The sequence below is a fragment of the Dryobates pubescens genome, chromosome 41 (genome assembly GCF_014839835.1).
Source record: "Dryobates pubescens isolate bDryPub1 chromosome 41, bDryPub1.pri, whole genome shotgun sequence".
Taxonomy (NCBI): Eukaryota; Metazoa; Chordata; class Aves; order Piciformes; family Picidae; genus Dryobates; species Dryobates pubescens.
The window spans coordinates 341,612-353,974 of NC_071652.1; the positions used below are offsets into that span (position 1 = coordinate 341,612).

Below are 12,363 nucleotides of genomic sequence, written 5' to 3' on the forward strand. Positions count from 1 at the left end.
CTGCCCTGCAGCCTGCCTCTGCAGCTCCAGCCTTGCTTGCAGCCACACTCTGCATCTGCTGGAGCAGCCCTGGCCAGGCCTGAGCTCAGAGCTCCCACTGAAATCTCTCCCTGGGGGGGAGCCTGAGGAGGACAAACCCCAGACCTGTGCCAGCCCTTTGGTCCTGCACTCTCGATGCCCTCCAGGGCTGACATCAACCAGGGCAATGTTTCTCCATTGTTCCCGCTCTTGATTATCTGCACGGCTGCGGCTGGAGCCAAGCCCTTCGACACTGCTGCTGCTCAGCCCTGAGCTCCTGCATCAGCTGCACAGAGGTCTCTTGGGCTTGCAGGAAGCCCTGTGCTCAGCACTGCAAGGATGCAGTGTGGACCTGCACCTAGCCCCTGCCCTTCTCCCCTGTCCTCGGCACCAAACAACACAGGGCCTGAAGCCACCCTCAGTGCCTGCTCTGCTCCCCCGTCCTTGTTCAGCAGCATTGGGCTGAGTCTGATGCACACTTTGCTGTTCCAAGCACAGCCCTGCCCCCGCCCTGCTGCCACCTCAGAGGTGTCCCCAAAGGTGCCAGGGATGCGGGTGATGCCTGCTGCCCTTGTGCCCACACAGCAGAAAGGGGAGGAAATGCTGGCACTGGAATGTGCTGCTGTGGGGAGGTGAAGCTGAGTCAGGCTGAGGGGCAGGGGCTGGGCAGTGCTGTCCTCCTTGGCAGCAGGGAGTGGCCCCTCTGCAGACTGGCCCAGCTGCTGCTGAGCAATGGCAGGGCCCCTATAAAAGCTCTGCCTGTGCCACTGGCTGCCATCCACTGCTCTGGCCACCTTCTCCTCGGGGAACAGGGTAAGTGTGCCAGCGCTGCTGCTGCTGCTGCCTGCTGCTGCCTGCTGCCCCTCCGCCCGGGGTGCTGCCCTCTGCCTCTGCACTGCCCTCTGTGCCCTCTTGCAGAGCTGCGTCTGACCCGCCCCAAGATGTCCTGCTACGACCTGTGCCCACCCAAGGCCGACCTGTGCCCACCCAGAACCAGCGTGGCCGTGCCCCAGCCCATCGCTGAGAGCTGCAACGAGCTGTGTGCCCGCCAGTGCCCCGACTCCACGGCCTTCATCCAGCCGCCCCCTGTCGTCGTCACCTTCCCCGGCCCCATCCTCAGCTCCTTCCCCCAGCAAGCCGTGGTGGGCTCCTCCGGAGCCCCTGCCTTTGGGGGCTCCCTGGGGCTGGGGGGCCTCTACGGCGCCGGCGCCACCCAGGGCTCGGGGGGGCTCTGCACCTTTGGCAGACCCTACGCTGCTCCTGCCTGCAGCCCTTGCCTGCTGCCTCGCTACAGCAGGAAGCTCTGGGACACCTGCGGGCCCTGCTAGGCACAGCCCCACGCTGCCCCCACACCGCTGCCCAGCACCACTGCCCCCATGCAGAGTGAGCCTCTGCACAAGAGCCTTCTGAAGGCAGCCACCTCTGCCAGCAGCCCTGCTGCCTCCTGCCCACCAGCTCCCTGCCCACCTCTCCTGCCCCTCTCCCCACAATAAATGTTTCTGGCATCCAACTTTGCTCTCTCTTGCTCCTCCTTGCAAGTTCGAAGACCACAGGGGTGGGGGGCAGGTGCCTGGCTCCTGGGGGAGGTGCCAGCAGGGTCAGGGCTGCTCAGGTTAGGTGAGGGTGGGTGCTGTTGGGAGAGGAGGATGCAGGCAGCAGGCTCAGGAGAGAGAGCCTTGCCTGGGGCTCAGAGGATGTTTGGGCAGGGCAGAGAGCAGCACAGGCTCTGGCTGAGCTCCTCGGCCTGGGCTGCTCAGCGCAGAAGGGAGCAGCCCCGCAGCTGCCAGCTCCCAGCCGGGAGGCTCTGTCCAGTGCTGAGCTCGCAGCGCAGTGCAGATGCGGAGCTGCTGCAGAGGCTGCAGCCAAGGCCACGCAGGGCATGGAGGCAGAGGGAGCATCTCCCTGGACAGAGCCTCAGCGTCTGGGACTGTTGCTGTCGGCCAGGAGGAGCTTGAGGGCATCTCTGGAGGGAGCAGAAAAGTCTGCAGAGTAGAAGGAGTGAGCAAGAGGGAGCCAGGCTGCTTGCAGAGGTGTGCAGTGCTCACAGAAGAGGCCATGGGCAGCAGGTCAGGGTCTGCAGCTCAGCATCCCAAAGGACTTGATCCCTGCGAGGGTGACTGAGCAGTGGCACAGGTTGGTGCCAGAGGCTGAAGGAATGGAGGGAAAGGTTTGGGGATGTGGTAGGGAGAGAGGAAAAAGGAAACCACGCAGAAAGGGAATAAGGAAAAGAGAAGAGGGACGGGATAAGGATGAAGAAAAAGCAAGGGGGGAGGGGAGAAGAGTTAGGAAAAGTGGAAAGGGAAATATAAAGTAAATTTTGAAGGCTAAGAAGAATGAAAGATATGATTGAACAGAATGGATAAGGGGAAGGGGGAAAAGAAGAGGGAAAGAAATGCAAATGAGAAGAGGCAGAAGAAACTGAAATGAAAGGGGGAAAAGAAGCAGAAGAAGCAGAGAAAGTGAAGGGGAAGTGAAAGAAGAAGTGAAAAAGTAAAGGGAAATGAAGGGAGAAGAGGAAGGAGCAGATGAAAGAGAAGTAGGCGAGGAAGATGGAGAAGAAAGGAATAGAAAAGGAGAAGGGGGAAATGCAGAGGAAAGAAGGGCATAAGAAAGAGGAAGGGAATCTGCTGAGGAAGAAGGTGAAGAAAAGGAATAAAAAGTGAAATGGAAGAAGTAGAAGAGGAGGAAAGCGAAAGAGTTGTAGAGGAAGAAAAAGCAATTGAGTACAGGTTGTGCAGGCAGCCACAAACTCTGCCCTCTGCCTTCCCTTGCAGAGCCTTCAGCAGAGCTGTGGAGGCAGCGAGGGGCAGGAGCCTTGGCAGCTGTTGGCCCTGGCTGGCTGCAAGCCCCTGGGGCAGCTCTGCTCCTGGCCAGGAAGGTTGCAGCTGTGCAGTGCCCCCCGGGCTGCCTGTCCTGCAGGCAGGGAAGCTGAGCAGCTTTGGGCAGGGTGCTCGGAGCTGAGTGCCAGGAGGCTGTGTGGGCACAGCTGGAAGTGCTGGGGGTGCTTCAGAGGGAGCTGATCAGGGCTGTGCTGGGGAACAGGCACTGCCCTGGCCCCGCCGGGGGGCAGCAAGTGCAGGGGGAAGGAGCCCTGAGGCCAGGCTGGGGCTGGCAAGGACACACGGAGAGGCAGGGGGTGGCTGCAACACTGTTTTATTGCAAGGGCAGCAAAAGAGGCACTGGAGGCAGAGGAGTGGGGCAGAGGCAGGCAGCTTGTGCCTCCCTGCAGGCTTCCAGAGAGCTCTTCGGGCAGCTTTCTGTCAGCTGTGGCTGCTGCAGGGAGCAGCAAGTGTCCGGAGGAGCCCTGGAGGAGTGGAGCCTGTGGGCAGGGTCAGGAGGCAGGAAGAGAGGAGCAAGGAGCTGCATGGGGAAGCGGAGCAGTGGGCGAGGAGCTGAGGCTGCTGGGGCTGTGCCTAGCAGGGCCCGCAGGTGTCCCAGAGCTTCCTGCTGTAGCGAGGCAGCAGGCAAGGGCTGCAGGCAGGAGCAGCGTAGGGTCTGCCAAAGGTGCAGAGCCCCCCCGAGCCCTGGGTGGCGCCGGCGCCGTAGAGGCCCCCCAGCCCCAGGGAGCCCCCAAAGGCAGGGGCTCCGGAGGAGCCCACCACGGCTTGCTGGGGGAAGGAGCTGAGGATGGGGCCGGGGAAGGTGACGACGACAGGGGGCGGCTGGATGAAGGCCGTGGAGTCGGGGCACTGGCGGGCACACAGCTCGTTGCAGCTCTCAGCGATGGGCTGGGGCACGGCCACGCTGGTTCTGGGTGGGCACAGGTCGGCCTTGGGTGGGCACAGGTCGTAGCAGGACATCTTGGGGCGGGTCAGACGCAGCTCTGCAAGAGGGCACAGAGGGCAGTGCAGAGGCAGAGGGCAGCACCCCGGGCGGAGGGGCAGCAGGCAGCAGCAGGCAGCAGCAGCAGCAGCGCTGGCACACTTACCCTGTTCCCCGAGGAGAAGGTGGCCAGAGCAGTGGATGGCAGCCAGTGGCACGGGCAGAGCTTTTATAGGGGCCCTGCCATTGCTCAGCACCAGCGGGGCCTGTCTGCAGAGGGGCCACTCCCTGCTGCCCAGCCCCTGCCCCTCAGCCTGACTCAGCTTCCCCTCCTCACAGCAGCACATTCCACTGCCAGCATTTCCTCCCCTTTCTGCTGTGTGGGCAGAAGGGCAGCCGGCATCACCCCGGCCCTGGCGCCTCTGGGGACAATCCTGTGCTGGCCTCATCCTCCTCACCCCAAAGCACTGAGCCCTTCCCCACTCAGTCATCTGGAGAGTCTGCACATCCCCAGGACCCTCAGCTTTGCTTCCCAGAAGAGTTTTTGCTGTGCCCACCTCAGCACAGCTCCTTGCTGTGCCCTCTCCTTGCTCCTCTTCCCTTCCAGTTTGGGTCAATCCTCATAAAGATCCTTTCCTGATGAAAGAATTCTGTGATGCTCTGTGTGCTGAGAGCCATCGGGCACCTGCACTGCCATGAGGCTCTAGAGACCGCTGGGAGGACATGGGAGGAGGGCGGGAGGTCTGGCAGAGCCTGTGATGGAATGAACTATGTAGTTGTGGTGGCAGGGGGGAGCAGGAGAGGTCTTTGTTGCCCAGCTTTGCAGAGGGGCATGGGCGAAGGCTGCAGGCACAGGGAGGCTGCCTGCTGGAGTGGGCAATGCTGGGCCCTCGGTGCTGAGCAGGCAGCGGGCAGAGGAGTGCCCTGGCTTGGGCACTGGTGCTGGCTGGGAGCCAGCAGGGCTGGTGGCAGTCAGGAGGTGGCAGCTGGCAAGAGCCCTGGGGGGGAAGTGCCGGGGCTGGGCGAGCGGCTTGGGGCTGGGCAGGCAGCGGCGTCAGCAGCACAGCCCCGTGTCGGGCTGGGAGGAGGCAGGGGCTCGGCCAGCAAGAGCCTCCTGCCCCCAGCCTCGCAGCTCCTCCCCGTGCTGGCCGCCACAGCATAAAAGCTGTGCCCTGGCCGGGCACTGCCATCCACCGCTCCTGCCTGGCTCTGCTCAGATCAAGGCTCGGTGGGTGTCCCTGGGGCTCCCTGTGCTGTGGCAGGGACCAGCCCGGGGCCTCGCTGGCCAGGAGAGCTCTGGCAGCAGCGGGCAGGCTGGCAGCAGGCTTGGCCGGGCAGGGCTGCAGGAGCCTGGGCGGCAGGAGGAAGGAGCCCCCGGCCGGCACCCTGCAAGCCAGGCCCTGCACAGGCTCTCGGGGAGGCCTTGGTGTGCCCTGGCAGCGTGGAGAGAGGACCCAGGGAGGGCTGCAGAGAGCAGGGCACTCGGGGGTCTGGCGGGCAGAAGGGCAAGGGGTGGGCACTGTGGGCAAGGGGCTGGCTCTGAGCTCTCCAGCTGCGAGCTGGCTGTGCGAGCCAAGAACCTGCTCTGCCCTGGGACCTGATCCTTGCTCCTGACTGCTCTGCTTTGTTCTGCATCCTCCAGGCTCAGCTCTCGCCCACAACGATGTCCTGCTACGACCTGTGCCCACCCAAGGCCACCGTGTGCCCACCCAAAACCAGCGTGGCCGTGCCCCAGCCCATCGCTGAGAGCTGCAACGAGCTGTGTGCCCGCCAGTGCCCCGACTCCACGGCCTTCATCCAGCCGCCCCCTGTCGTCGTCACCTTCCCCGGCCCCATCCTCAGCTCCTTCCCCCAGCAAGCCGTGGTGGGCTCCTCCGGAGCCCCTGCCTTTGGGGGCTCCCTGGGGCTGGGGGGCCTCTACGGCGCCGGCGCCACCCAGGGCTCGGGGGGGCTCTGCACCTTTGGCAGACCCTACGCTGCTCCTGCCTGCAGCCCTTGCCTGCTGCCTCGCTACAGCAGGAAGCTCTGGGACACCTGCGGGCCCTGCTAGGCACAGCCCCAGCAGCCTCAGCTCCTCGCCCACTGCTCCGCTTCCCCATGCAGCTCCTTGCTCCTCTCTTCCTGCCTCCTGACCCTGCCCACAGGCTCCACTCCTCCAGGGCTCCTCCGGACACTTGCTGCTCCCTGCAGCAGCCACAGCTGACAGAAAGCTGCCCGAAGAGCTCTCTGGAAGCCTGCAGGGAGGCACAAGCTGCCTGCCTCTGCCCCACTCCTCTGCCTCCAGTGCCTCTTTTGCTGCCCTTGCAATAAAACAATGCTGCAGCCACCCCCTGCCTCTCCGTGTGTCCTTGCCAGCCCCAGCCTGGCCTCAGGGCTCCTTCCCCCTGCACTTGCTGCCCCCCGGCGGGGCCAGGGCAGTGCCTGTTCCCCAGCACAGCCCTGATCAGCTGCCTCTGGGGCATCCCACAGCCCTGGCACCTCTGACAACACAGCGTGCTGGCCCTCAACTCTGAAGAACCTGCCCGAAGCTGCTCAGCTTCCCTGCCTGTAGCACAGGCAGCCCGGGGGCCTCTGCACAGCTGCAGCCTCCCTGGCCAGGAGCAGAGCTGCCCCAGGGGCTTGCAGCCAGCAAGGGCCAACAGCTGCCAAGGCTCCTGCCCCTCGCTGCCTCCACAGCTCTGCTGAAGGCTCTGCAAGGGAAGGCAGAGGGCAGAGTTTGTGGCCACCTGCACTACCCCTTCTCAATTGCCTTTTCATCCTCTTGCCCAGCTCATTTCCTTTCCTACTCTTCTACTCTTTCCACTTCACTTTTCATTCCTTTTCTTCACCTTCTTCCTCTGCAGTTTCCCTTCCTGTTTCTTCTCCCCATTTTTCCCCTCAAAGTTTCCCTTCCCCTTTTCTATTCCTTTCATTTATTTCTCCATCTTCCTCTTCTCTTTCATCTGCTCCTTCCTCCTCTCCCTTCATTTCCCTTTCCTTTGTCATTTCTTCCTTAACTTCGCCTTCACTTTTTCTCTTCTTCCTTCACTTCCCCTTCACTTTCTCTGCTTCTTCTGATTCTTTTTCCACTGCCTTTTAATTTTCTTCTGCCTCATCTCATTGGCATTGCCACCCCCTAACTTTTTGTCCCTTTCCCATCCCCTCATCCATTCTGTTCATTCATTTCTTTAATTCTTTCACTTCAGGTTTCCTTTACCTTCCCCTTCTCTCTTGCACTAATTCTTATCCTTGCTTTCCCCTATCCTTTTTCTTCATCACTAGCCAATTCCTCTTCTCTTTTCCTTCATATTCCATTTTCCACATGGTTTCCTTTTTTCTCTCTCCCTACCACATCCCCAAAGCTTTCCAGTCTTTCCTTCAGCCTCTGGCAACAATCTGTGTCACTGCTCAGTCATTCTCACTGGGATCAAGTCATTTACGATGCTGAGCTGCAGTCCCTGCAGCCTGACCTGCTACACACAGCCTCTTCTCTGGACACTGCACACCTCTGCAAGCAGCCTGGCTCCCTCTTCCTCGCTTCTACTCCTCTTCAGCCTTTTCTGCACCTTCCAGAGATGCCCTCAAGCTCCTCCTGGCCGACAGCAACAGTCCCAGACGCTGAGGCTCTGTCCAGGGAGATGCTGCTTCTGCCTCCATGCCCTGCGTGGCCTTGGCTGCAGCCTCTGCAGCAGCTCCGCATCTGCACTGCGAGCTCAGCACTGGACAGAGCCTCCCGGCTGGGAGCTGGCAGCTGCGGGGCTGCTCCCTTCTGTGCTGAGCAGCCCAGGCCGAGGAGCTCAGCCAGAGCCTGTGCTGCTCTGTGTCCTGCCCACACACCCTGCGAGCCCCAGACAAGGCTCTCTTTCCTCTGCCTGCTGCCTGCATCCTCCTCTCCCAACAGCACCCACCCTCCCCTCACCTGAGCAGCCCTGACCCTGCTGGCACCTCCCTCAGGAGCCAGGCACGTGCCCCCCACCCCTGATGGTCTTCGGACTTGCAAGGAGGAGCAAGAGAGAGCAAAGTTGGATGCCAGAAACATTTATTGTGGGGAGAGGGGCAGCAGAGGTGGGCAGGGAGCTGGTGGGCAGGAGGCAGCAGGGCTGCTGGCAGAGGTGGCTGCCTTCAGAAGGCTCTTGTGCAGAGGCTCACTCTGCATGGGGGCAGTGGTGCTGGGCAGCGGTGTGGGGGCAGCGTGGGGCTGTGCCTAGCAGGGCCCGCAGGTGTCCCAGAGCTTCCTGCTGTAGCGAGGCAGCAGGCAAGGGCTGCAGGCAGGAGCAGCGTAGGGTCTGCCAAAGGTGCAGAGCCCCCCCGAGCCCTGGGTGGCGCCGGCGCCGTAGAGGCCCCCCAGCCCCAGGGAGCCCCCAAAGGCAGGGGCTCCGGAGGAGCCCACCACGGCTTGCTGGGGGAAGGAGCTGAGGATGGGGCCGGGGAAGGTGACGACGACAGGGGGCGGCTGGATGAAGGCCGTGGAGTCGGGGCACTGGCGGGCACACAGCTCGTTGCAGCTCTCAGCGATGGGCTGGGGCACGGCCACGCTGGTTCTGGGTGGGCACAGGTCGGCCTTGGGTGGGCACAGGTCGTAGCAGGACATCTTGGGGCGGGTCAGACGCAGCTCTGCAAGAGGGCACAGAGGGCAATGCAGAGGCAGAGGGCAGCACCCCGGGCGGAGGGGCAGCAGGCAGCAGCAGGCAGCAGCAGGCAGCAGCAGCAGCAGCGCTGGCACACTTACCCTGTTCCCCGAGGAGAAGGTGGCCAGAGCAGTGGATGGCAGCCAGTGGCACGGGCAGAGCTTTTATAGGGGCCCTGCCATTGCTCAGCAGCAGCTGGGCCAGTCTGCAGAGGGGCCACTCCCTGCTGCCCAGCCCCTGCCCCTCAGCCTGACTCAGCTTCCCCTCCCCACAGCAGCACATTCCACTGCCAGCATTTCCTCCCCTTTCTGCTGTGTGGGCAGAAGGGCAGCCGGCATCACCCCGGCCCTGGCGCCTCTGGGGACAACTCTGTGCTGGCCTCATCCTCCTCACCCCAAAGCACTGAGCCCTTCCCCACTCAGTCATCTGGAGAGTCTGCACAGCCCCAGGACCCTCAGCTTTGCTTCCCAGAAGACTTTTTGCTGTGCCCACCTCAGCACAGCTCCTTGCTGTGCCCTCTCCTTGCTCCTCTTCCCTTCCAGTTTAGATCAATCCTCATAAAGATCCTTCCCTGATGACAGAATTCTGGGATGCTCTGTGTGCTGAGAGCCATTGGGCACCTGCCCTGCCATGGGGCTCTAGGGACCGCTGGGAGGACATGGGAGGAGGGCGGGAGGTCTGGCAGAGCCGGTGCTGGAATGAACTATGTAGTTGTGGTGGCAGGGGGGAGCAGGAGAGGTCTCTATCGCCCAGCTTTGCAGAGGGGCATGGGCAAAGGCTGCAGGCACAGGGAGGCTGCCTGCTGGAGTGGGTAATGCTGGGCCCTCGGTGCTGAGCAGTGGGCAGAGGAGTGCCCTGGCTTGGGCACTGGTACTGGCTGGGAGCCAGCAGGGCTGGTGGCAGTCAGGAGGTGGCAGCTGGCAAGAGCCCTGGGGGGGGAAGTGCCGGGGCTGGGCGAGCGGCTTGGGGCTGGGCAGGCAGCGGCGTCAGCAGCACAGCCCCGTGTCGGGCTGGGAGGAGGCAGGGGCTCGGCCAGCAAGAGCCTCCTGCCCCCAGCCTCGCAGCTCCTCCCCGTGCTGGCCGCCACAGCATAAAAGCTGTGCCCTGGCCGGGCACTGCCATCCACCGCTCCTGCCTGGCTCTGCTCAGATCAAGGCTCGGTGGGTGCCCCTGGGGCTCCCTGTGCTGTGGCAGGGACCAGCCCGGGGCCTCGCTGGCCAGGAGAGCTCTGGCAGCAGCCGGCAGGCTGGCAGCAGGCTTGGCCGGGCAGGGCTGCAGGAGCCTGGGCGGCAGGAGGAAGGAGCCCCCGGCCGGCACCCTGCAAGCCAGGCCCTGCACAGGCTCTCGGGGAGGCCTTGGTGTGCCCTGGCAGCGTGGAGAGAGGACCCGGGGAGGGCTGCAGAGAGCAGGGCACTCGGGGGTCTGGCGGGCAGAAGGGCAAGGGGTGGGCACTGCGGGCAAGGGGCTGGCTCTGAGCTCTCCAGCTGCAGGCTGGCTGTGCGAGCCAAGAACCTGCTCTGCCCTGGGATCTGATCCTTGCTCCTGACTGCTCTGCTTTGTTCTGCGTCCTCCAGGCTCAGCTCTCGCCCACAACGATGTCCTGCTACGACCTGTGCCCACCCAAGGCCACCGTGTGCCCACCCAAAACCAGCGTGGCCGTGCCCCAGCCCATCGCTGAGAGCTGCAACGAGCTGTGTGCCCGCCAGTGCCCCGACTCCACGGCCTTCATCCAGCCGCCCCCTGTCGTCGTCACCTTCCCCGGCCCCATCCTCAGCTCCTTCCCCCAGCAAGCCGTGGTGGGCTCCTCCGGAGCCCCTGCCTTTGGGGGCTCCCTGGGGCTGGGGGGCCTCTACGGCGCCGGCGCCACCCAGGGCTCGGGGGGGCTCTGCACCTTTGGCAGACCCTACGCTGCTCCTGCCTGCAGCCCTTGCCTGCTGCCTCGCTACAGCAGGAAGCTCTGGGACACCTGCGGGCCCTGCTAGGCACAGCCCCAGCAGCCTCAGCTCCTCGCCCACTGCTCCGCTTCCCCATGCAGCTCCTTGCTCCTCTCTTCCTGCCTCCTGACCCTGCCCACAGGCTCCACTCCTCCAGGGCTCCTCCGGACACTTGCTGCTCCCTGCAGCAGCCACAGCTGACAGAAAGCTGCCCGAAGAGCTCTCTGGAAGCCTGCAGGGAGGCACAAGCTGCCTGCCTCTGCCCCACTCCTCTGCCTCCAGTGCCTCTTTTGCTGCCCTTGCAATAAAACAATGCTGCAGCCACCCCCTGCCTCTCCGTGTGTCCTTGCCAGCCCCAGCCTGGCCTCAGGGCTCCTTCCCCCTGCACTTGCTGCCCCCCGGCTGGGACAGGGCACTGCCTGAGCCCCAGCACAGCCCTGATCAGCTGCATCTGGGGCATCCCACAGCCCTGGCACCTCTGCCCACGCAGCCTCTTGCCCAACACCTCCAAGGGCCCTGCCTAAAGCTGCTCAGCTTCCCTGCCTGCAGGACAGGCAGCCCGGGGGGCACTGCACAGCTGCAGCCTCCCTGGCCTGGAGCAGAGCTGCCCCAGGCACTTGCAGCCAGCCAGGGCCAACAGCTGCCAAGGCTCCTGCCCCTCGCTGCCTCCACAGCTCTGCTGAAGGCTCTGCAAGGGAAGGCAGAGGGCAGAGTTTGTGGCCACCTCCACAACCCCTACTCAATTGCTTTTTCTTCCTCTTCCCCAACTCATTTCCTTTCCTTCTCTTCTTCTCCTTCCGTTTCACTTTTCATGCATTTTCTTCACCTTCTTCCTCTGCAGTTTCCCTTCCTCTTTTTCTCCCCTTTTTTCCTCATTTTTCCCCTTGCCCTTTTCTATTCCTTTCATTTTCTTCTTCATCTTCCTCTTCTCTTTCATCTGCTCCTTCCTCTTCTCCCTTCATTTCCCTTTACTTTTTCACTTCTTTCACTTCCCCTTCACTTTCTCTGCTTCTTCTGCTTCTTTGCCTCTTTCATTCTCTTTTGCCTCTTCTCATTTGCATTACTTTTCCTCTTATTTTCCACCTTTCCCTTATCCATTCTGTTCATTCATTTCATTCTTCTTTGCCTTCCAATTTGATGAACCTTTCCCATTCCTCTTTTCCAAATTCTTCTCGTCCACTTTCCCTTTTCCCTATCCTTTTTGTTCATCCCAAGCTCATTCCTCTTCTCTTCTCCTTCATATTCTCTTTTCCACGTGGTTTCCTTTTTCTCTTTCTTCCTACCACATCCCCAAACCTATCCCTCCTTTCCTTCAGCCTCTGGCAACAACCAGTGCCATTGCTCAGTCACCCTCACAGGGATCAAGTCCTTTTGGATGCTGAGCTGCAGTCAGTGCAGTCTGACCTGCTGCCCATGGCCTCTTCGCTGAGCACTGCACACCTCTGCATGCAGCCTGGCTCCCTCTTCCTCACTCCTCCTCCTCTGACTTTTGTGCTCTTTCCAGACATGCCCTCAAGCTCCTCCTGGCCGACAGCAACAGTCCCAGATGCTGAGGCTCTGTCCAGGGAGATGCTCCCTCTGCCTCCATGCCCTGCGTGGCCTTGGCTGCAGCCTCTGCAGCAGCTCCGCATCTGCACTGCGAGCTCAGCACTGGACAGAGCCTCCCGGCTGGGAGCTGGCAGCTGCGGGGCTGCTCCCTTCTGCGCTGAGCAGCCCAGGCCGAGGAGCTCAGCCGGAGCCTGTGCTGCTCTCTGCCCTGCCCACACACCCTGTGAGCCCCAGGCAAGGCTCTCTCTCCTCTGCCTGCTGCCTGCATCCTCCTCTCCCAACAGCACCCACCCTCACCTCACCTGGGCAGCCCTGACCCTGCTGGCACCTCCCTAAGGAGCCAGGCTCCTGCCCCAAACCCGTGATGGTCTTCAAACTTGCAAGGAGGAGCAAGAGAGAGCAAAGTTGGATGCCAGAAACATTTATTGTGGGAGAGGGGCAGGAGAGGTGGGCAGGGAGCTGGTGGGCAGGAGGCAGCAGGGCTGCTGGCAGAG

General features: G+C 62.5%; 5 protein-coding genes across 5 annotated transcripts; 3 read left to right on the top strand and 2 right to left on the bottom strand.

Moving 5' to 3' along the window:
- The first annotated feature begins 944 nt into the window (after positions 1-944).
- Positions 945-1,484, top strand: LOC128899231 (scale keratin-like). Its single transcript, XM_054177605.1, has one exon. It carries the CDS (start codon positions 960-962, stop codon positions 1,344-1,346), a length of 387 nt encoding a protein of 128 aa, XP_054033580.1. The 5' UTR covers positions 945-959; the 3' UTR covers positions 1,347-1,484.
- A 1,947-nt stretch (positions 1,485-3,431) lies between these two features.
- Positions 3,432-3,833, bottom strand: LOC104307887 (scale keratin). Its single transcript, XM_009908989.2, has one exon. It carries the CDS (start codon positions 3,816-3,818, stop codon positions 3,432-3,434), a length of 387 nt encoding a protein of 128 aa, XP_009907291.1. The 5' UTR covers positions 3,819-3,833.
- A 1,605-nt stretch (positions 3,834-5,438) lies between these two features.
- LOC128899229 (scale keratin-like) lies at positions 5,439-5,830 on the top strand. Its single transcript, XM_054177603.1, has one exon. It carries the CDS (start codon positions 5,444-5,446, stop codon positions 5,828-5,830), a length of 387 nt encoding a protein of 128 aa, XP_054033578.1. The 5' UTR covers positions 5,439-5,443.
- Positions 5,831-7,882: 2,052 nt separating this feature from the next.
- Positions 7,883-8,365, bottom strand: LOC128899233 (scale keratin-like). The gene has a single exon (XM_054177607.1). It carries the CDS (start codon positions 8,348-8,350, stop codon positions 7,964-7,966), a length of 387 nt encoding a protein of 128 aa, XP_054033582.1. The 5' UTR covers positions 8,351-8,365; the 3' UTR covers positions 7,883-7,963.
- Positions 8,366-9,978: 1,613 nt separating this feature from the next.
- Positions 9,979-10,369, top strand: LOC128899228 (scale keratin-like). The gene has a single exon (XM_054177602.1). The coding sequence runs from the start codon at positions 9,983-9,985 to the stop codon at positions 10,367-10,369; it is 387 nt and encodes a 128-aa protein (XP_054033577.1). The 5' UTR covers positions 9,979-9,982.
- The last annotated feature ends 1,994 nt before the right edge of the window (positions 10,370-12,363 follow it).

Coding starts and splice junctions, on each gene's coding strand:
- LOC104307887 (XM_009908989.2), bottom strand. CDS start 3,818: ATGTCCTGCTACGACCTGTGCCCACCCAAGGCCGACCTGTGCCCACCC.
- LOC128899233 (XM_054177607.1), bottom strand. CDS start 8,350: ATGTCCTGCTACGACCTGTGCCCACCCAAGGCCGACCTGTGCCCACCC.
- LOC128899229 (XM_054177603.1), top strand. CDS start 5,444: ATGTCCTGCTACGACCTGTGCCCACCCAAGGCCACCGTGTGCCCACCC.
- LOC128899231 (XM_054177605.1), top strand. CDS start 960: ATGTCCTGCTACGACCTGTGCCCACCCAAGGCCGACCTGTGCCCACCC.
- LOC128899228 (XM_054177602.1), top strand. CDS start 9,983: ATGTCCTGCTACGACCTGTGCCCACCCAAGGCCACCGTGTGCCCACCC.